The sequence below is a fragment of the Nipponia nippon genome, unplaced genomic scaffold, assembly GCF_047370975.1.
Source record: "Nipponia nippon isolate SJK-2023a ecotype South Korea unplaced genomic scaffold, ASM4737097v1 scaffold_13, whole genome shotgun sequence".
NCBI lineage: Eukaryota > Metazoa > Chordata > Aves > Pelecaniformes > Threskiornithidae > Nipponia > Nipponia nippon.
This window is the reverse complement of record NW_028262324.1, coordinates 17225408-17248691: the sequence shown is the minus strand read 5'-3', so window position 1 is coordinate 17248691 and position 23284 is coordinate 17225408. Positions and strand designations below refer to the sequence as shown.

The 23284-nt window shown below is 51.1% G+C and overlaps 1 protein-coding gene across 1 annotated transcript in view; it reads left to right on the top strand.

Moving 5' to 3' along the window:
- Positions 1-23284, top strand: part of CDH22 (cadherin 22) — an 87024-nt gene that overhangs the window by 41621 nt on the left and 22119 nt on the right. Inside the window, exons 4-8 of the mRNA XM_087750101.1 lie at positions 2688-2807; positions 12871-13038; positions 14106-14293; positions 15142-15395; positions 22725-22861. Coding sequence (XP_087606227.1) covers positions 2688-2807; positions 12871-13038; positions 14106-14293; positions 15142-15395; positions 22725-22861 — 867 coding nt within the window. The remainder of the gene's footprint in view (positions 1-2687; positions 2808-12870; positions 13039-14105; positions 14294-15141; positions 15396-22724; positions 22862-23284) is intronic.

Here is a 23284-nt window from a genome sequence, read left to right as displayed (position 1 = left end):
TCCTCTTCAGTGATCACTGGGCTGGCACCTGTGGGGTGACAGCACTGGGATGGCTGGGATAGAGGGTTGTGGCACAGCCCTTGGGACACTTACTCTGTCTGCATGCATGCAGTCCTGATGCAAGTTATGCTGTATACAGGGCAAGTGCAGGCAAATAACTCTGATGGGCTCGTGTACATGCGGATGAGTTTTGGATCTCCTACCCCTTTGCCTCCGAGGTCCCTAGGCAAGAGCAAGTGGTTCTTGGAGTGTAGGATGTTTGTGCAAGGTCAATGGGTTCTCCCTGTGGTGGTGATGGGTGCTATAGGGTGCAGGTGCACAAGGGGGTGCTGCTGTGGACACTGGGCATAGACTCTCAGCTGGTTGCTGCCAGGCTGGGCACAGAGGGAGCCCTACCTGTTGCCAGGGGCAAGTGCTGCTTTTTCTGATTCTCAGACTTTGGCACCTCCGGCATCCCTAGCAGGGCTTCTCTGCTGCAAGGGGTGCTTGGAGACCCCGGTGCCATGTACTTTCCCTTCTCTGATCCCTTCCTTCTCAGCTTTCTGATCAGAAGCTTCCCAAGGGAACATGCCAGCCATGCCCGAGGGGATGTGCAGTGCAGGTGCTGCTGTGGGGGTGATCTGCCCTGGCTCGTACCTGGTGAAAGAGTTGTGTGATTGCAGGCAGGGGGTGGAGGAGGCAGGACAGAACCTTTCAAGGAAATGCAGCAATAGTATTTCTTAAACAGTTGTTTGCAAGGCAGGGAGCTAGTGTTGCTGTGGTGTAACCTGGATGTGCCTGGCAGGGATGCACCATAACTTTACTGGAAACAGCAGAGCATAAATAAGTCGACTCAAACTAGCTTGTTGCTGAAGACCGATGAGGGGGATTCTCATGTTATCAGCAGAGCTGCAGCTCTGAGAATATGGCCAGGGAGAATGAGAAGCAACCATGGTAGCTGCTCATTTCCTTTGGTGAATGCCCTTTCCAGGAGATCAGAAGTGAACTGGACTGGGGGGAGCATGTGCATCCCAGCTGCTCACAGCAGCATTGCTCTCTCTGCTGTCTCATCTCCTGCCCGAGTCCAGGCTGGGCTGGTGCAGAAGCACCCTGTCTGTCTGGCTTGCCTGCAAGCTGTGGGCTTGTGGTCTCCTGACAGCGGAAGAGGAAGGCACCAGGGACTGGAACTCCTCATCTTCCATCTGGATGGTTCCATTTCTGCCCACTGTGATGTGGGAACAGACGCTGCTTCTGACTTCATGTGTACCTCTGGTGTTTGGGCATGTAATGGGTCTAGACTCAGATGCTGACAACTAGTAGTAAGCCTGGCTCTGGGTTATTCATGACACGGGTCTAGCCAAGACCAGCCTGTGAGATTGTCTTTGCAGCATATGGATGGATGCGCTGTAGAACAGAAGAGTTTCTGGACCAGAGTGTGGTACCTCTGGTCCTCAGCTGGTGGCACAACAGCTCTAAGAGGTGCTGGATGCAGCATTGTGAGCTGTGAAACACTCTCTTCTGGCCCCTTCAGTTTGGGCTGGTCTCGTGCCCTGGAGTAATTTCTGAAGCAAAACCTACCTTTTAACTGCAATCATTGTTGGGGGATCTTGTCCGTTATAAATTAGCAGCTTCTTTGCCAGCCTTGTCAGCTCTTGGCTCTGGCAGTATCTTGCAGTAGGGAGTTTCCCAGTTGGTTTGATCTTTCCTATGAGCAGCTCAGGGCCGCCTTCTCATTCCACACCTCATCCCACCAGAGAGGAGCACTGGTGCCAGTGCTTGACCTCTGGGGCAGGGATGCTCTGAGTCTGGTGCTAGAGGTGGAACTGGGTAGCCTGTCCTCACAGGTCTTCGGTCACACCACCTCCTTTCTCAGAGGTGTCTGTAGGTAGGATTGTGCTTCCCCTCCTTCCTCCCTTCTGCTGTCTCTGTAGATCTCGGCCCCTTTGCTGCTGGCCTCATTCTCATGTCCTGGGTCCTGCTTTTGTCAAGTTGAACATGATATCAAATTAAAGCCATCACAGGGACAGCTGGAGTGAAGCACCCAGTTTAATGAGGCAGTGTTGAAAATCAATAACTTAATTGCAGACATTTGATGGACTTTTATCCAATTTATAGTCCTCTTGCCCTGCTACGTGTAGAGCATGAGGACATGGTGCTGTGTCTGGCTCTGGGCAAGCGAAAGCCTTTCTTCTCCCATGGCTGTCGCCCCTTTGCAGGTCTGTCTGCTGCAGAGATGTGGTGCTGCAGTGTGGATCAGGCCCTGGCTGGGAGGTCCCTTTACCAGGCTGGCAGTGACCGTGTTGCTCGGTGCTGAAAGGAAAGGGGCAGCTGTGGTGATAACATCTTGTCCCCAGCTCCTTCCCAGCATAAATCTGCTGGGAGAAAAGCTCCCAGCTGTTCAGACCAGTGATCTCCTGGAGAGCAGGTCCTGCCTAGACAGCAGCCCTGAGGTGTCCTATGGTCTGGTCCCTCCTGCCACTCTGCAGGACAAAAGGGGCATTTGCAGCAGTGTCTGGAGTCCTGGCTCTCAGGCTTTTGAGGGGAGGCAATGCTGCACTTGCACCCAACTGTTCTTGTTTTCATCAGCATGTGTGAGTGATCAGTGTTGGCTCCTGCTCTCCCGTTCTGCCAGCCCTTGGCCCTGAGGTTTGCATGGCTCTTCTCACCTCCTCCCTGATTTTTTGTTTTCCTCTTTGTCCCTGCTGCAGGCACCTCTGTGATGCAGGTGATGGCATCTGATGCTGATGACCCCACATATGGGAGCAGTGCCCGGGTAGTCTACAGTGTACTGGAGGGCGAGCAGCACTTTACTGTGGACAGTAAAACAGGTGAGCAGCACTCAGCTGGGCTGGGGCAGTCTGTGTGGGGCATCAGGAGACCAGACCGTGACCATGTGTCCTGCATCTGTTCAGTGCACGGCTGTGTGCCAGCAGGCCTGCACCTCCATGCTGGGTGTTGGTGCTGGGGTACCCATGCCATGGGTAGTACTGGGTGTTGGAGAGGAGGTTCAACAGCCCTGCAGGCTCCTGCCTGGCTCCGTGCAGTGCCTGCAACAGGCAGCACTGTGGAGCAAGACCTGCAGCTGCCAGCCCAGAGTGCCCTGCCCGTGCCTGCACTGGCCAGAGCTCTCCTGTGCTCTATGCCCAGAGCAGGAGTGCACCCACAGGCACATAAAATCTCAGTGTGAAAGGTTTAAGTACTACCAGAGGGGCCTTACCAAAGCCTACATTGTTATCACCAGGGCTTTGATTAAAGGTAACACTTTAAATTAAGGATCGGTTTATAAATGTTCTATTAATATTTAATGAAAGAACAGTAGAAGCTGCTCCATTCCTTAATAACTTATAATAGAGCCTGTTGTAAAATGCCTCTGTAATAAATTCCTAGCAGATGATGCTCTGACATACTGGTTAGAGTAGACCGTAACCAGGAGATGTTGGGGTATATATTCTCCTTGCCTCCCAGGAGTGTGACTCTCATTACCCTTAATGGGAGCCTTGCAAGCTTTCTAAGGAGGGAAGACACTCAAATGCTAATAAGAGGTATTTAAGGCACAAAGCATGCAGTAAAGTACCCACAGTTTAATGAAAAATTGTCAAAGGACAGGTATGCTAGGTAGCTACAGCTCTTGTTGGAAAGCTGGACAGCGAAGTCCCCCCCCCACCCTATTGCTGAACCGCAGTGACACAGGCTGAGATCAACCCCTGGACTGAAGTGCCAACTCTCTGTCAGGCTGACCTGTGTCTGGGCTAATAGATGTTTTCTAAGGCTGTTTTTATGTAAGTCAGAGTGAAACTTGTTTGGAGGCTCTGGCATAAGGAGAGTGTAAGGAAGGTATGTGTGCCTGAGCCTCTGCATCTGCGTGAAACCATGCACCTGCCGAAAACCAGTCTGGTGCACATGGGCAAGCCAGCCACAGCCCTGTCTGTGCCACCAGCCCTGGCTGCCATTGGAGAAAAGCTCAAATTTGGTAGCTCCTAAGCACACCTGACAGCAGAGCTGGGGTATGTGGTGGAAAATGCCATTGTCCAGACAGAGGCTGGTGTGGTGGGGAGAGTGCACAAGAACAAGCTTGGGGCTGCACCCACTTCTGGCCCAGCAGCTGCTGCACCTGGGCTTTCTTTTCTTCCAGATTTGCTTTGTTTTATTGGGGGGGCAGGCAGACAAGGGGGGAGATGAATGAACAATGGGCTAAACACTGAAAATTCAGGTGTATGTGAGATCCTGTTAGTCTGAGAAAACTTTGTGTGAGTGGAAGCCTGACTGCTAGAATGAAGAGGGACCACTGGGCACAAAATGCACAAGCCAGGACATGCAGAGGCTCAGCTTCCTGCAGCAACATTAATGCTCCGTATTAAGGCATAAACTAAAATGTGCCCTGTGGGACTGTGGTGAGAATTAATGTCACTCTGGGAATCCAAGCTTCTTGATTCCTTGACTTTTTGTGTCTTAATTCTCAAGCTGGTTGCTTGATACACTGGGAGGGTTGATTTACTATTCTACTTCCTTGTGCTTCATAAAAGCAAAACTGCTGACAATCTGCAGGAGTCATCTGTCCCTCTTGAGCCATGTCTGCTTCCAGAATATCTGACCGCTAAAGCCGGTACTGCGGCTGACTCTTTGCTGATGTCTGAGCTGCGAATAGCCTTTTGTAGCTGCCTCACCTGGGCTCCAGGAATGCTTAAGATGCGGCTGCAGTCTGTCCTGCACTGCCTGTGGCCTCATGCCTGGCATGAGCTGTGTGCTCCGCTGTTAGCGCTAGCCCGCGTGGACATGCTGCTGGGGGCAGCAGGCACAGGACTGGCAGTGCTGAGGGGGGATGTTGTTTCATCGTGTCTCTTTGGTACTGGCCAGGAGCCAGCCCATCCACCCAAGTAAATTCCATCCCGCTCCCACTCTGCACATGAATAGGATTTTAGTGCTCCACATGGGAATTCTGGCCTGACTGGCCTGGCTTCTGCCCTGAGCATAAGATTTAATTATCCATAGCAGCAGCGTAACTCTCAGAGCCACCATTGTTATTAATGGCCATAAAAAGAACCATAAAAACCTGGCATGTTACATTTCTTATAATATATGGTAACAAAGAACAATGTTTTCCCCTTTTGGTTTTGACCTCCTTCTCTGCCTTTTCTTGCAGGTCCATACATGCACGTGCTCCCTTGCACACTGCCTAAGCCCGTGACTCCTTCTAGTGTGACTTCCTTCCTTGCCTTTCCAACCAGCTCTTTTCGCACTGTCCGTCATAGCATAGGTGTTGCATGTGCAAGTGTGGTTTGCACACTTGAGTACAGGATATGAACCATGTGTACGTTGCTTAGTTTGCCTTCTCTTCTTGGATGTTACTAGCTGTGGTACGCAGCTGGGATTTTGGATTCTACGGACCTTTCAAAGGCAGACCCAAACCATCTGGATGCCATGCTATGCCAAGTCCTACCAGTCAATAAGCCCTGAATTCCCAGTGTCTCAGACGTCTTTTTGGAGGGGGACAAGCAACTAAATGGTCCCACTGGAATACTGGGTGCTGCAGCATGGCATTTGCTGGTGTCCACAAAGCTGTGGAGAATGATTTCAATTTCTGCACTGTTGAATCATGGTGAAGAAAAGGCACAGTTAATGCATATGAGCTTTTTCTTTCTTTCCATATACACCAGCTACTACCTCTCATGCTTTGAGAACTAAGTTTCAGACACTGAAACTGTCTGTGGGTTTGTGTTGTGTACCCCAAATCAGGTCCCAGAACATACCTTGCACATATTGAAGGTCTTGGCTGGCTTTTTTGGTGTATTAGTGGGGAGCTTTGTATGCGCAAACTTTGGAGGTATGATTTTCTGTGCCAGCTATGAGAATATCCCCTAGGCTCCTTGCAAGAGCCTGCAGGCATTAGTCATATTTAGGCTTTGTGCTGCCTTCCTCATTCATTCTCAGCTTGCAGATAGGCTGCAGCTGATCTTTGTCTGCTCTTTGTAACAGGTGAGTTGCATTGCACTGTTTCGTGGCTGCCCTGTTATTGCTGGAGGAGGCTGTGCTTTTACAGTAGTAAGCACATATGTGTGCTTTGCTGCTTCTGTTGGGAACAGCCACTTCTGCTGTCAATGGTGGGTGTTGGCTCTCTGAGCGTGCTTCAGGCTGACTGCAGAGAGCCCCTCTCTCGCCCTGCAGCAGGCTGCCGACTGGCTGTGGGACAGGCTCAAGACTGCAGGGGCTGTGAGCCCCAGCTTTGCCCAGCAGGACAAGAGTCTGGAGGTCTAGTGCTAGTTCCTCTTCTAGCTCCAGGAAGCCTATCCTCACCAAGATCCTTCTAACTTACACTTTTCAGCTGCTGAGATGGGCACAGAGAGTATGTGACTCCCAGTGCATTTATGTGAGAGGAGAAATCAGAGTGCATTTAAATTTGCAGGCCAAATTTTCATGTTGCTTTATATCACCCTGTATCACCCTGCACTCTGTACCTCTGCAGATTATTCACCTTTATAGGGGCAAAGCTTTTCTTCAGCACACAGCTGCGCCTGCCTGTTGATGTCTGTTCTGGTGTTCTTTGCAATGCCCTTTCTCATTTCTGGCCAGCATGGCTGGAGACTCGCTGCTGCCTGCAATCCCTGCCCACAGCCTCAGGAGGAAACCTGAAGATACTTGACACCCAGAAGTGGGGCACAACCTGGTTCATCCCTTTGCAGGGATATTGACTGCTACAGAACAATCGCAGCAGGGAACATTGTAGGACTCATGGTATTTGGTGCTTTCCTAAAAGCCCAGCTTGTCAGTTTGGGAGAGTGCATAGGAATCTTGCTTTGTACTGAAAGGAAGAGGTTGTTCTTAAAATCTGTCATTCTGCTGTATGCAGGGAAAAGGCAGAAGGACTCAGAAGGCTAATTGAAATGCAGTCTGGCATTTATGATTACTTAAAACAGCTCCTGAGTTCTAGAGCCTGTCTCCTCGCTTAGCCAGTGAGGGCTTAGAGGTACTTGTGCCAGGGAGAGCAGGACAAGAAGTACTGGCCTGCTGGGATTAAGTTTATGGTTATTTGTGTGCAGTCATTAGTTGTTTCATCCTTACCTGTCAGCTTTACCCGTTTGGAGACTGACCACAGCCCTAATGCCAGGGTAGTAAGGGTAGACTGGGAGAGGAGTTGTTGCTGGGATCATGCTGTGTGCTGATTTGGGCTGATGAACTGTTGGATTTGTGTGATGCGGTGGTGGGAGGCAGAATGTGTTTCTCTGCTGCTCTTGCCAGTTTGTTAAAAATGCTCCTTGGTGCCTGGAAACACAGATATTGGTATGTACGTGTTTGTGTGCACTCATGGGTTTATGCAGGTCTGTGTCCCATCCCAGAAGCTTATTCATCAGAGCTGTGCACAGGGACAAGGGACTCTCAGTATGGGTGATGAGAGTCTGCAGAGAAGCCATGCTTATTTAAGGTGCTCTTATTAGCAAGACTAAATGTTAACAGTCCTTTCCAGACTAGTGCAGAAAGTTCAGTTGGTTTGGGACCAAATTGTATATTTGGTTGTCTTGAGGAAATTAGGGTATGTCTACTCACGTGCAGTGGGAATCAATATTAAATGATGAGGGATTTAGCTGCTAAAAGAAGAGACAAAGGAAGGGTAACTGTGCTGGCCTATCTGTGAGAGCTCACTGCGGGTGCCTCCCTCCAGGGCACTGCTGCCTCTGTGCTGGCATGGGCAAGGCTGAGTCCAGTCCATGAACAAGCCTCTGCTAGGTGCTCCTCTCTGAGCAGTGGCAGTAGCTCTGTCTCTGCAGGTGCTGCCCTAGAAACTATGGGGCACACTGGTTTGAAAAGGACTTGGCCACCCGCTATGAAAGGTACTGCAGGCTGCAGCATCACAATAGTTGTGTGACTCTGTACCCTTCTAATTAACTTTGCTGCTTAGCTTGGTTATGCTGATGCAACCATAATGTTTCCATTTCTAGATCTCAGCTCTGCACCTTATTTGCTGAAGAGCCATGAACATCCTGAACCTTGTGCCTAGTACCTTGCTCAGGCTGCCTGTAGCTTCTGCCTCCCAGATCTGAAGGACAGAAAGGGGGGCTGTGCATGTAGGGCCAATGAAGTGCTGATTTTTGAGGCTAAGACCCCATCTGCAGTGGGCTGACCTCCTCCAGGATGCCAAGCAGCACTTGTGTCTTGGCAGATATATTGGTATTTCTATGTCCCTGCAGGCAGGTGTGGGCATGGGTGAGGAATCTGCAGTCTATTTGGTAGGTGCCTTGCCACCCCTGGGCTGAGGCGGAGATCTGTATGCTTTAACTTACCAAACTGCTGGGAGGAGTGAATCTATTTTATCCAGCTACCTAACAGGAGGGGATAGAGAAGACACAGCCTATCTCTTCTCAGGCATGCACAGTAAAAAGACACAGGAAGAGAAAACTTGTCACCATGAAGGTGGCTTTTCCATAACTGGAGATACTCAAAACCTGACTGGACGTGGCCCTGAGTAATCTCATCTGCCTTTGAAGACTGCGTGCTTTGAGCTGTAGTTGGATCAGGGACCTCCTGAGGATACTTCCACATACATTACTCCATGACTTTGTCTTTGCACTTTGTGGCAGGGAGTGTGTGGCTCCTGACTGCCCTCAGCTGGAAGGTGCCTTGTCCAGAAGGTCTCTGAGGATGTGGACATCTGAGCTAGAAGTATCTGAGAGCAGAGCAAAGCCCATAATGATGGGATTCCTGGAAGGCAGTTACCTGCTGAGTGCCTTGTCCTGCTTTGTTTTTATCACCCAAAGAGAGTCTGCTGTTTGAGCAGATTTGACGGTATTTATGTGATGCTGTAAGTGTCCCCTTGCCTGGTAATTATACTGATTAATCTGGATCATGCTGGAAAGCCACATGTGCCTTGTACCAGAGGGTATGCCACCATGTGTCTGTATTATTCAACTATAACAGATGCTGACAAGAACTAGGGAGATGAGTCTGAGCTAGAGGTTGTTCTTGCTTTGTTAGCAGTGTCTGGGAAGGACAAAGTTTGACAGTTTTTCCAGCTGGAAAGAAGGTGAATCTTGGGAGATGATAGCGAGGACTTTTCCCTGTTCTACACAGAGCAGTGGAGGTCCCTGCCTCTTCTGTCACTGTGCCCTGAGAACAGGTCTGCCACCATCACTTGCTGCTGCTTTTGCAGAATCCTTGGGAGTCAGGTTTTGCAAGCAGAGGCTCTTCTGGCTCTAGGAGATGGGACCATGCAAGTTTGCTACTGGTGGGTGTTTCTGGCAGCACTCATAGTGTCATATTCAAGGAACTGGTGCAGAGCGTGTTTGGAGGCCCTGATTTGTCAAGGCCGCTAGCAAAGTGGTACCTCAGCCTAAAAGGCAAAACCAGCCTGACAGTTGCGGTAGTAGCCTGATGTGGCCCATGCAACTTTAGGGGGAACGGCTTTCTCAGTGACCATCCTGCTGGGGCTCTTGGAGGCCTGGGGCATGGGGCAGTTCATCTGCATCAGACCCCCACTTTTCCAGGATGGACTAGACAAGCAGCATCTTGGCAGGAGGTAGTTTCTGCTCACAGTCTGCACCCCCATCAAAGACAAGAGTTTTGTCTGTCTTGTGCCACTAGAAGAATCTGAGCTGTCTGGGGCCGTTTGTCTGCCCTTCTCTGCCTGTGCCAAATGGCCCAGACTTGCTCCCCACTGGGATGGGTGACCTTGGAGGTGTTCTGGGAAGTGCCTGAGCACTTTCCTCCCATCTTGCATGGTGCATTATGAGCTATATCATTATGAGCAGCTCAGTTAAGTCATTACAGCCTTGGTGAATGCATGAGCTTTTTCCCTCTCATCCCAATTCATCATTATTGTGCTGACATGAATCATTTTCATTATAAAATGCTTCAGACCCTGTTAATTAACAGAATTGCTTAAATTTCAATGAGATAGTGCTTGCCCAGAAATAACGGTTTTGTATTCATAGTGGAGTGGCAGGAGATGCCTATAAGCATGACTGGCTGAGGCCAGTCCCCTGCAGCCCTGGGGAAATGGTGCTTGTGCAAGGCCACTCCTGTCTGCTCTCAGACGGGAGGTTGCAGTTCTTGGTGGGACACGTGCCTAGAGGTGCATTCATTGCATCCTTGTCGGTGCTCCCTCAGCACCTTTGGATGAGGTGGGGTGGGACTCCTGGTCAAATGGCTTCCTCTGAACAGACCCAGGATGGACAAGGGAGCCAGTGCAGACCCTAGGCCCCATCACAGGGTAAATGCCCACTGTCTTCCTGTGGAAGGGTTGGGATGCTCCCTAGCAGAAATTCTGCAGCGCTCTGTGCTGCCTCTGACCTGCATGCTGGCCAGGAGTGTGGGCCTTGGTGATCGAGTGATAGAAGGGCTGAGAGTTACCCAAGTGTGTAAACAGGCAGATGCTGGAAGTGCTTGAGAGATGGTGGGTGAGGCAGAGCCTCCTCTCGATTCATGGGGCTGAAGGCAGTGGGAGTCCAGGTAATTACAGAACCGAAATGACAGAGGGACAAGGGAAGCTGAGTGAAATTGTGCTTATCTGTGAGAGCTAGAGAGCTGCAAGGATCTGAAACGGTGGTTATGTCTTTATACTAAATCCTAACAATGATAATCATTGGAATAATTGCTAGTTTCAGAAAGCAAGGAGAGATAAACATCTCCAGAACAGTGTTGCTAGCTCCTGCTGCACCTGTAATGTCATGCAAAGGAGGGGAGGCAGGCGGGATTTCATCCTCCCAGGTCAGTGGCATTTCTGACTGCCTTTGGGCCCCAGCACCAGTGGCTCCTTGGTGTGACCTGTTCACCCATGGCCTTTGTCAGGAGGTGCACAAAATCACGCCCGACAAGAACAGAGAAACTGTGGCAGCCTGCTGGCTGTGGAGGGCTGATGCCTGGAAGCCTCAGGGTATGTCCCTGAAGCCACATCTTGTCTCCTTGCAGCCTGCTGCCACCCAGCTCTCCCCTCTGCTGTGCTCAAGTTGTGCTGAAGGCTTCCCAGAAGTGTCTGCCTGGAGCCAGGTGGCTTGGATGGCTGTGATGCTCTGCCATTGCTCGCTTTGTTGCATGTCAGCAAATGCCTTGCAAGTTGCTGAGAGCAACTGGATGATTCTCTGCTGTTTACTTGGCAAGGGAGGGACTCCTTGTTCCCTCTAGGTCGGACCTCCTCTCTGGAGACCCACACTGCACAGCCAGGCAACCCCCTTCCAGCATCTTCCCTAACACCAGGCAGGATTACTGGTGAAACAAAGCAAAGATGGATTTTGCAGTTCACAGTAGGAGGAGGTAAAGCTAATAGTTAAACAGAAAATCTTGGAGAGAGCAATTACAAAATCAGAAAACAATGTCTAAATCTGTGGGAATGTTAAGAAACTGAGCTGGAGGGGATTTTAAGCTGATTCCTGGCTGTTCTGGGGTGTTGCTGGTATAGTGGGACTGGGAATGTGCTGCTAATAATCTTTCATCCATGTGTGCACTCATGCTCATGTATGCCCCTGGTGCCACCTCAGGGCAGAGTCATTTCTTTTTCATTCTTAAAATATTTCTTCTCTGCTTTGTTTCCATGTAAATGAAACACTCCTGGGTGACATAGGAAGTCATAACTTCTGGCTTTCACAGTGTTTTCTGGATTTTACTACTCTGTTTCTTGTTTTACATTCCTTTATATTTTAGTCCTGGTCATTTCCCCCAAGCCCAGATGACTACTGAAGACCTATAAACACTTCTTTTAAGAGACTTCATTTCATAAAAAGTACTAACATACTATACATTTTGTTAAGCTGTATTGTATCTAGTGCTCCTCAGCCCCTGACACAGAGCATGTATATCATCTCTGGTCTCCTTAACTTAGAAGGACACTTGAAAATGAGGGGTTTTGTGCAGAAAGACTTTTGGAAATACACTGCCCCCCCTCATTCTCCAAATCAAATAGGGGGGCTCTCCAAGCATGCTTGGACCACGAGGCACCTGTGAAATGGAGCTTGGGCTCGGAGCACCGATGTTCTGTTAGGAATGCTGCAGCAAGCCAGGCTCCTGCTTGAGCAGATAAGGATAAGTGGGCTGTTGCAGATTTGTGCCAAAGGGGTTTTGTGACTCAGCCTGGGCTTTTACACAGCCTTTCTGTGCAAACCTTGAGGCTGGCCCTAGTGCAGCCCCCTGCATCTGGGCAAGTCGCCTTGCTCCTGTGTCTCTGGCCCCCACCAATCTTTCACTGGGCTCCTGGCCTCCCTGGAGAAAAGTACGAGCCTCCCCTGAGGGAGACTTTAACCCTATCAGAGCTCCTGGCAGCCCACAGTAGAAGCAGCAGTCAGGAACCTCTCATGCAACATGCCTGCAAATCAGCTGCAGAGACTTGTTGGGATCAGGTTGGGCCTGTGGCTATTCCTGGACTCTGGGGCGATTTTCAGGATGTTTCAGCCTGGCTGACAACCCCCTGGGCTTGTTCTTCTCTCCAGAGACCTTTTCTCCCCTCAGTCGGCTTTTGCTGATGTGATCTCTGTGAAGGCTGCAAAAGGGTTTGCTCCCCTTTGCACTGGGGCCCAGCAGATGTTGTTTGTTGTTGCCAGCAATGTGCTTCTATGGCAAATGTGGCTCACAGCACCTAGGGCTGCATTAGGAAGAGCGTTGCTAGCAGTTGAGGGAGGTGACCTGTCCCTTCTACTCAGCACTGGTGAGATGACATGAGTGCTGTGTCTGGTTCTGGGCTGCCAAATATGAGAGAGACATGGGCGTACCAGAGTGAGTCCAGGGAAGGGCCATGAAGATTGAAGTATTGGAGCATCTGCCATATGCGGAGAGGCTGGGATATCTAGCTGATCCTGTTTAGAGCTGGGGCTTGAACGAGGTAATGACCAGTGGCCCGTTCCAGCCTCACCCTGTCTGTGACTCTGCAGGTGCTCTGTGACCTGCCTGTGCTCACGCTGTCCTGCTGGTTTCCAGGTGTGATCCGGACAGCCGTGGCTGACCTGGACCGTGAGACGCAGGACCGGTATGAGGTGGTGATCCGTGCAACGGACATGGCAGGACAGCTGGGTGGCCTGTCTGGATCCACCACAGTCACCATCGTAGTCACCGATGTCAATGACAACCCACCACGCTTCCCTCAGAGTAAGTCCTGACAGCAGTGGGGGGTGAGCACCGGCCCTTGTCATGGTCCTGGCCCTTTGTGGGTGGTGGGACAGAAGCTCAGCTCCCAGCACAGCCTGGCAAACGTCTGCAGGGTGAGTCAGCCCAGCTGTTCATGCTTCTTGCAGGGTGGCAGCACCACGGTACCATAGCACACGCAGCTCCTTGCCTGGGTCTGAATGTGTCCCTGCCTGGCAGTGTGACGGAGGGGCAGCTGTCTTGGCTGAGCAAGTCTGGGGCCCTGGACAAGACCCCTGCTCCTGGTGCTAGTCCTGGGAGTGAGCAGGGCTCTGTGTTGGGGAGAGCAGAGCTGGCCCTTTCCTGACCCCTCAGTGAGCAGTGCTGGGGAAGAAGGCAGCCTGGTCTGTCATGCTGCTGTCTCCTGGGAGCTTGGGCAGGGACTTGGCTGTTGGCTGCTGGCCTGGCCCAGCCCCTCCTGGCTGCTGTGTCAGATTTTGGCACGTTCTGCCCCAACATGAGGCACGGTGACACTGCCCAGTTCACAGATAGCAGCCTTGTCACAGGACAGCTCTGTTTTCCAAGTCACTGCTAGTGGCTTGTGGCTTATGCTTGTGTCTTCTCTAGGACCTTCCCCAAATGAGAAGGGCAGGTGATCCTGCTGCGAAGAGTGGGCTGTGCAATCTCTGCAGTGCACACCAGCTGCAGAGACTGGCAGCACATGGCTGGCAGACCAGAAAGGGTGCTGCAGCTGAAGGAGGCTCAGCTCTTTAGCTGCATCTCCTAGAAATTAGAAATGATAAAGTTTGCAAAGAATCAGAGAATCAGTAGGGCAGTGTCCATACAGAGAAATCAGCCCTTACTTCACCCGCCACCTTGAAACATTAGTGCTCCCCCATTATCTTCCCTCAGCCCTTGTTTTGGGCTGGGGTAGGTTTCTCCTGGTAGGGCATTCTGGGCTACAGACACTGGTAGAGGTTGGGCAGCCCTCTAGTCCAGAGGTGCCCCCAGGGACGTATGCGAAGGGCCTTATGAGGCTGGAGGAGGTTCAAAGGCAGAAGCAGTGACCCTAGTACCTTTTTCTCCTCCAGAGATGTATCAGTTCAGCATTGTTGAAACTGCCCCTGTGGGCACTGCCATCGGGAGAGTGAAGGCAGAGGACTCTGACGTCGGGGAGAACACGGACATGACGTATCAGGTGAAGGATGAGGAAGGGGTGGAGATGTTCAAAGTCACCACGGACAGCAATACCCAAGAGGCTGTCATCACAGTACAGAAGGTGAGAGATGAGGAAAGCTGCCTGGGTAGGGAGGGCACAGATCTCTAAGAGGGCACTTTCCTTTGGGGACTCCTGCTGCTGTATTTGAGTTGAAATAAATGCTCCTCTGAGCACTGCTCTAGCAGTAGCATTTTTGTGCCTGCAGGTGCAGGGGGAGACCTGCCTCTGTTCTGCCTGGATAGCAGAACGCAGACCTGTGTCTGGGAGGAAAGGCTGAAAAGGAGCAGCAGCGCAGTGCCTGCTGGAGCCTGCACAGGGCGGCTCCCTGGGTGGCAGTGAAGAAGCAAGCCGTGCATAGGTGAAGCTGTGCATAGGGCTATGGAGACGAGTGCTTACAGCTTTTATTGATAGCACCTGTTAGGGGAGAAATATGCCCACCTAATTCCTATACCTGACCAACAGCAGTTTGACTGTATCTGCTTTTGGTGGGAAAAACAATCAAGCAAACACTTGATGAAGGCAAGAAAGAATGATTGTTCACCAAGGCCACTGCATTCAGATCGCCTCTCCTGTAGAAATAATAGCAGGGTGATTAATGATCAAAACCCGCTCACTTGCAGCACACAGTGTGCTGTCTTCCCCATGAATCCTGGCTGCCGGCACGCTGCGCAGCCTGGATGCCCTGTTGGAGGCCCTGGGGGGAGCGGCCTGGAGGCTTCCTCTTCCTTCTGCCCCCCTCAGCGTGGGCACTGCCGACAGGAGGGCAGAGCACAAGCTCGCAGCCTCCCACGGAGGTGCTGCCTGGGGAGCAGGTGGATTTAGTGCTGCCTGTGATGTCTCTGGTGAAGGAAAGGGCAGCAGGGGGGCTCCTCAGGCTGGGTATGGCTAACCCTCTCCTGTTGTCCCAGCCTCTTGACTACGAGTCAAAAAAAGTGCACACTGTCGTGGTGGAGGCCCTCAACAAGTTCGTGGACCCGCGGTTTGTGGACCTGGGCACCTTCCGGGACCAGACCATTGTGCGGGTTTCGGTGCTGGACGTCGATGAGCCCCCTGAGTTCCAGCCCCCCTCCAACCTGATGGAGGTCCAGGAGGACGCACACGTTGGCTCTGTCGTGGGGGTGGTCACCGCCCTTGACCCGGACACAGTGAACCATCCTGTCCGGTAAAGCAGCTGCCTAAACCTCATATCATCTTCCTTCCAATGGTGGGCATGGGGTCACCTGCAAGGGACACACGTGGCCTGGGGGGCCTCGTGGCCATGGCTGGGGCAGAGGAGGAGGGGCAGCGCAGGTGAGGGTGGCAAGTGCTGCATGCGTGGCCAAGCACATGAATGTGTCCTATGGGACAGGAAGCTGGCAGGTGAATGGCAGCCTGTGCGCAAGCAAGAGCAGCCATCTCACAGGTGACAGATATGTCACGGGCAAGTGATGGATTTGTGAGTGGCAAGGGAGTGTCGGGGAAGGTGGCTTGCCTGTCCTTGCTGCTGACAGTGAGGTATCTGCAATGGTGCCTGACACAGGCCAGACAAGTGACCAGAAATGACAGGAGGGCAGTGATGAAGGATGGCAAATGAGGTGAGGCTTGGGAAGTGCGGAGCCACAGTTTCGCTGTGTGTGTGCATGTGTGCACAGGGATCAAAGATCAGAGGAGTTTATATTTGGGCAGGGGACATAATCCAGGCAGCAGCTTATCTGCACAGGACATTTCCTATTTCCATGTAATTTGTGGCTAAAGAGATTGTTACCTTGTTAAATTTTTAATACCTAAGGCACAAAGCAGCCTTCTGGCTCTGCCAACTGGCCCAAGTCACAAGCAGTTGGGGTGGAAAGCTGGTATTCAGAAAACATCCTCAACGTGTGGAAATTTTCCTTGAAATGTGTGTTCTCATGCCAGGTGACGGCAGGGCTGAAGGCGCCTTGTGCACAGCTGCTCACTTCAAATGAGCAGCGATGGCTTTACATTTGAGAGCTCTGTAGGTAGCCCGTCCCAGGCAGCAATAAACTGGGACACAGCGGGGACAGGGATGTGGGATGGAGGAGGACGTGGCCAGGGAGGGCTCGATTACAGTTACTGATTCCATTCAATGATGTCCTCGTGTGGCTGCTTGGGGTGCTGAGCTCCAGCGCTGTACAGCCATGGGGAACACACTGGTTCAAGGTGGGGTGAGGGGTATCTCCAGATTTTCATGGAAATGAAGATTGAGATGTTTAGAAAGCTCAGAGAAGAATTTACACATGGAAAGCTGCTATCTACAGATGCCTGGCAGCTAGCAGAGAGTTGTGTCACAGAGCTGGGTGCTGAAAGTTGTCTTTAGGGTGAATGTGAATGAAATCAGTCTTGGCATGCCAGGAACTAGAACTATATACGTGAGTGTTACACCACTTGCACTAGTCAGTGCTGTCTGTTGGACATGTTCTCAAGTACCTCTTGCTCACCTTGTCATGTGGCTACCCTCTCCATTCAGGCTACATGTCTGATTTCTTTCTTTGTTGCCCACCCTGAGCATGTGGCTGTTAGCTTTCACTCTTCAGATGTGTGCAGTCTTTCTACACATCTGTGTGTGTACATGTGTGCATGTGCTTTTTCACTTGACTGTTTCTAGCGGTGCTACAGAACATAGATTTTATTTTCTGATCTGTAATTGTAGGAAAGAGGCCTTGGGGACAGAACTATTCTTATTCTTGTGTTTTCTTGCTCTTTGTGCTACTTCCCTGTGGAGCTTGTTGCATTGTTTGCAGACAGAACAAAAGAAAGCAGAGGAGGGAGGCTTTCTGCTACTGTGCAGAAGGTGATGGGGACTTGGAGCAGAGAGAAGCAGATTCAAGTGCTCAGCAGGAGCAAGAAGGTTAGAGCCCAAACTTCACTATGCAAGTGCCTCTCTTATAGCAAGCTTAGTGCCAGACAAGGCAATGCCTCATGCTCGGGCACAAGGGCCCAGCCAACAAGACTCAGACATCTGCTGCAGCTTGGGAATTGCAACATGTTTTCCTTTGTCAGGGTTGATGCATTCAAATATGCGTCCTCCCTCCAGCTATCCTTGGGCAGGTAGCTCATCCTGTGTCCCCCATGCTCCCTTGTGGCATTTGGTCTCTATCAGTCCATCTCTTCACTCCCCTCTGTTCTTGCAGTGTCTGCTGTTATGAGCAGTGGCAGCTCCGTCCCCTTTTGATGCTCACTTAGTGCTTGCCTGGGGAGTGTGGGTGGGTGAGCCTTCCCTGCCATTTTAGCATGTACCAAGTGGAAATGCAGGTTTATATTGGTCACGCTGATGTGGCATCAATGCAGGAAGAAGGTGCTGTTGGATCTCTCCTGCTTTCCTGTCTTCTGGCTAGCCAGGTGATTTAATAAAATGCTTTGCCACATAGGCAGCTGTTCACAGCTTCAAAGTGGTGCACAAACATTAACACAAGTGTCCTGCAGCACCCTGCCAGGATGTGACACTAACCCGTCAGCAGGAGACGGCAGTAAGTCACCTCACATTTCAAGTGTGCTACTCCAAAGTACAGTCACAAGAAGCCAGCACTTGTACTTCACCTCTGATACGTTAGAGAGCAACTGGTCCTGACAGCATGACCAGTATTTGATCCTCAGCTCCTTGAAGTTGGTATGAACCCTTTCAAGTTGCTGCAGTTTAGTGGATCCCTTTTAACTTCCTGATCCTCATCTGCTAGAGGTGGGAGCAAAGACATGGCTGTGTTTCTGCAGTGGCTGCTGTCTCCTGGACTCTGGTCTGTGTGTTGGCTCTGCCCTGTAGATAGGGGAGAGCCCCAACCTTCTGTCATGACGAGATGCACTCTCTCCTGCCAGAGACAGCAGAGTAAAAATCACCTCTGTCAGCGTTTCCAGGTCGTGCTGACACTAGGCTGCCAATAACGAGGTTTGGGAAGTATTTTTAGCCAAATGGGAAAGGAGGTGCCCTTGGCTCTTGTTTTCTTCCCCAGGCCAGCACAAACAGGGCTGTGCAGCTCCTGCCACACTGTCCAGCCTGAAGCAGCTTCTGGAGGCATATTTCAGCTTGGTGGTCCCCTGCCCTCCTGGTGATCTGCTTGTCCCACAAGGCTGTGCCCACTTAGTGTGAGAACAAATCCCTTCCAGACAAGCTGGGCTGCAAACTGACTTGTTATGGAGATGTGAGAGTTGAAGGGGCCTCTGACTCCCCTGTCCTTGGGAGGCATCCGAGGCACTGCTTGCTGCTCCTCTCCCAGCTGCATATGGATGTAGAGCCCCGGCAGCCGCTTGCCCAGGTGGGAGGAGAGCTGTGGCATAGGGTGCCCAAAGAGCACCCCACCTCTCTGGGTGAGCAGCCCCAGCTTGTGGCTGCTTGAGAGGGACACCCTCCCTCTGGTGCTGACACTGCGAAGTAGGGAGTCATGCTGAAGTTCAGCACGGCAGAGGAGCTGCATGCATCCTTGGGAGGAACACAAAAACCCACCGTGGTACAGGCAGGAAATGCCTTTCTAAAGGACCGGTGCTTTTTATTTTATTCCATCCGTGTTTGTTGCCTAACAAAAGCTGCAACCACTCTTTTTCAGAAAGAATTTGGTTTCCAGTTGGCTTTTTGGCTTTAGCTGGGCATAGTGCAGTTTTTTCTCAGCTGAGCCATTGTGAGGTAATAGTGATAGACTGTCTGTGTACGTGAGGCTGTATGTATGGGAGCCTTTTGTTTTTTCTCTCTGCAGTGGGAGCCTGTGCTCTGATTGTGTGCATTCCAGGCTTTATCAGCAGTGGGAAGATGTTGCTTGGGATTTAAGGTTCTCAGAGATATTCTTGTTTGGCATTCACCAAATCCATAGGCATGTGTTGGACACGGGCATTTTATAGACTCCAACAGCACAGCAAGAACTACAACCTGCTTCAACACAAAAGAGAGGAGGAAAAAACAAACACAACAAAAAGCTTTTCACATAGTGTTTGAAAAGCTCCCTATTAACAAAACACATGGCATAAAATGTGCTCCTCGTTGCATTCAGAGGGAGAAGTGAAACAAACTGCTTGAGACATGCATTCACGAGAAAGATGAGACCAAGAAAGCTGTCTAAATTAAACAGTCACTTGTAACATCCAAACCAACAGGCAGTGCCAACAGGAAGAGAGGAAAATGGATTACAAGGTCCGCATCCCAATCAGAGCTGGGGACTGCAGTTCCAGATATGGAGCACAAGCCAGCTTTAGGAGGAATGAGCATATGCCCTATCTCTGAGTACCTGGAGGAGCCAGGGATTAATTGCTGCCCCTTCCCAGGTGAGAAGCACTGTTTGACTTCAGTGGGACAGATGAATATGAAGCTGGACTACTAGAGGTGGAGAAGCTTGTGGGGGTCAGCACAGACTTTGGTTGGTAAAGATTGTATTGCGCAAAATGATGTAAACAGCACAGTGGATAGCTTCTCACTAGCACAGGGTTAGCCATAAGCTCGTGGAAGGGGGGAGGTCTGTTGTTGCGTGGAGCAGGTTGATCTGCAGCTCTGAGCGGGTTATGGCTGTGGCTTTGGTGGGGTGGATGGACATCCCTGTCCCCCCTCAGTCCCCAACTCCAGAGCCAGCCTAGTGCTCCAGAGCCTCCACAGCACTTTGCGCAGATGGAGAGCTACAGACCCACCTGGACTGGCCACCTCCAAAATCACAGCACATAGAAGCAGGCTCAGCCCTGCTTTTGTGGCAAATGCAGGCAAGGCTCAGAGCTCTGTCTCCTTCCCCTGGTGCAGTGTTGAGAAGGTGGCAGCTCTCTGTGTAGCGGTGGTGACAAAGGGATCAGATTTCTGATTTGGTTTGTGCCCTGCTATAGAGTACAGGCAGTCAGTCCTCAGCAGACAATTCTGAAGTGGCAGAAGACAACCTTAGCAGCAAAGCAATTAGAAAAGGTTACCAGTGGCATGAGGTAGAGTGCTCCCCTACCAGCCTCCTGCCCTCTGGCCATGCAGGCAGCCGGTGTCAGATGTTTCCAGGCTCAGTGATGTCTCCAGTCACTAGCTGGGTTTTTCTGTGTAGCTATTTTTTGCAGACATCTTTGTTTAGGCAGCAATGATGTGAGTGTGAACAAAACGGGCGTGTGCTTACCCGAGAAGCAGGGAAGGCACATGAAGAGTAAGTACCATCTTGAACTGTAACAGCATTCAAAAGTGGAATGGAAGAACAGGATGTGTTCCAGGTCAGGTGATGTGGGAGAACAATGGAAACAGTTATGCAAATGCATCAATTATGGTATTGGAAAGATATTAGGTGTTGACATCCCAGTTTCCGTTCCTCCTTCCAGCAGTACATTGGACTGATGTGTACAAGTCAGAGTGGCCAAACCTCTCCTTTCCCTTTGCAGTGAGCGAGCACAGAGTGGATGAGAGGCTGCAGTATGTGCCAAGACAGTGTCACTGTCCCTTGTGGAGCTGGCTACAAGCCTGTAGAGGCTCTGTTTCCAGCTGGGAGTTGGGGCAGAAAATGCAGGATGGCTAGGAAGTCCCTGGCAGTTGGTTCAGAGATGCCTAGGCTTGTACCTGGCTTTGTGTAGCAGATCCCCATCACCTCTAGATGCGAGGAGGGGGGAGGAAGCCAGCCACATAGGTGCAGAATGTGCTAGATTGTGAATGTGCGCAGATGCGCTTTAGATAGTGATTTTTGAATGTTTTTCCTTAACTACAAGCAAGTGCTGTTGTATTTTGTCTCTCATCCCCCTGTCTGCCTGAAAGGGAGAGAGCTAGGGAATGTAACCTGGTACTGTATAACACTTTAAACAGTGTATAAATGCCATTGTATGTGCCTCCATCAGAGACAGAGTTGCCCGGCTGTGTGGATAGGTGCCCCTCAGGAGGCACTCTCATCTGCAGCTGGTTCCCCCCTAGGGCATGGGACAGAAGGGCATGGAGGCCATCGATGCTTCTGTGCAGAGTGATTATCCTTGCATGCAGAAGGTGAGCTGGTGTTCCTCAGCTGCAAGCCATGTGGATGATGGACCCACAGACCACAGCTGGACTGTGCCAGGTGAGGCGCAAGCACTTGGGAAAGCTGCCTCACAGTGTGTGGAGGGCCTCCACCATCCAGAATGTGCTTCTAACCTAGAGCCTGTCCTGCTCTGCTCCTCTTGTCTGATGTGGCCTCTCAGTACTGTCCTGTCTTGTCAGCTTTCCAGCTTGCTTTCTCCCTACGTTTATCTTCCTTCTGTTGTTGGACATGTGACTGAAGGCTTTAATTTATTCACAGCCCTCCTTTTGGTAATTTATCCTTTGTACTCTTTGCTGTCTTGTATTATTTAATTCTGTAAAGCACTCTGGGATGCAGTGTGTATGAAAGATGCTGTACACAATAACATTATGCTTTATTGTTTGTGATTTCTAGGCCTTCTGGATTTCTAATTCTGATTGCAGTGGTGGTGTTTATTTGTGTTACGGCTGTGCTCAAGGGCCTCAGCTGGATCGGGCTTTCCTTCCAGTCCCTGCTTCCAAGGAGCACACATCTAATTGTGCCCTGATTAATGTTAGCTTGCTTTATTCTGTGTGCAATGGTTGGAAATGCAGGACATGCCACTGGTACTGATTGCGTGGGCTTGTGGTGTCATGGCTAAGGTGCAGGGCTAAACCCAGGTGTCTGACTCTTCTTGTGAGCTGTGGTGTTGCCCTTCAGGAAGAGGTGGGAGTTGTGCTCCCCAGAGGTGGCATGGGGAGTGGGTGGGCTGTTGATGGGATGCCCAGGGAGGGGGCTGTTTGGGCCAGCGCTGGAGCAGCTGAAGGAGGAGAGTGAGAACTGGGTGTGAAGGGTCTCTGCTGAGCAGCTAGAGCTGGAGGAGCTCTTCAGCTTGCTCCTGTGAAACTAGGAAGCCCAAACTAGGGCAAATCTCAGAGCTGCTGGGGATGATGTGCTGTGTTGATTGTTGGGATGCTGGCTGTTGCACACCTCTCTGCTGCCAGGGTTCTTGCTCCAGTTGCACAGGTTCCATTTGGATTCAGAGGAGACCTTGCCATTTGTAACTGCTGTAGCTGCAGTTCAGGTTATCTGCAGGTCCAGCTCACAGCCTGCCTGTGTGCTGCTGTACTGTCCTCCAGGTCTCTCACTTGGGTGGGTGCTGTGGCAGGATCAGGAGAGAGGGTGGTAGGTGAGGTGGGTTCCTTGAGCAGAGGTGTCCTCCTTCAGTTTGGGTTGGTGTCTTTCCTGAACCTATAGCTCAGGAGCTTCCCAGAGTCATGAGTGAAGTTACAGCCCATGATTTCTATATCATTCTGTCTATCCTGAGCATAAGGTTCCCATCAGAGCAGGTTTTCCCCCTTGTCCACAGTCTGTGCTTAGTTCCACTTTATGCACCAAAAGCCACGCTTCAATTTTACTTGAGGGCTCTGGGCTTGCAGTCTGGTAGAAACATGGCCTTCATGTACCATGCTGCAGCAGAGGAAAAGTGAGAGCGGTGATACAGGGCCTGTTGTGTTAAATCCCTATACTCCTGGGGCTGATGATGAGGCTGGGTCTGGCACATCCAGCTGTTCACAGTTTCCCCTTTTGCCTGGTCTCAGGTACGCTATCGACCGCAGCACAGACGCAGAGAGGATGTTTGACATCGATGCCAACACAGGTGCCATTGTGACAGGAAAGGTCCTGGACCGGGAGACAGCAGGGTGGCACAACATCACTGTCCTGGCGATGGAAGCAGGTGAGATGGAGGACTGCTGTGTGGAGCAGACAGTCTGTGCTGGACCAGCATGGGCAAGAGGGGGAAATATGGGTGTGTTCACTGTAGAGGTGACCAAGATGCAAGTGTTAATTAACACTGAAGTAAAAAAAAAAAAAGCAGCAGCGCTGAGTCTGACATCTCCCTAGACAACCTAAAAATACTCTTCCTGACTCGAGCATTAATAAGGGAGCATGGTCGAATAGTATATTTGATGAACACTAATCAAATTTGTGTTACCTATGCGCCAGCTCTGCCAGTCATCCCTGCGCAGCTCGCTCCCTGCATTCACACCTGCTGAGCAGCTCTGGGGGCTCCCAGGGGGTCTGTGTTCACATCACCCACGTCCCCTTGCTTCAGCCATATGCTGTGGGGGGATGCCAAATCAACTGGAGCCCTGTGGCA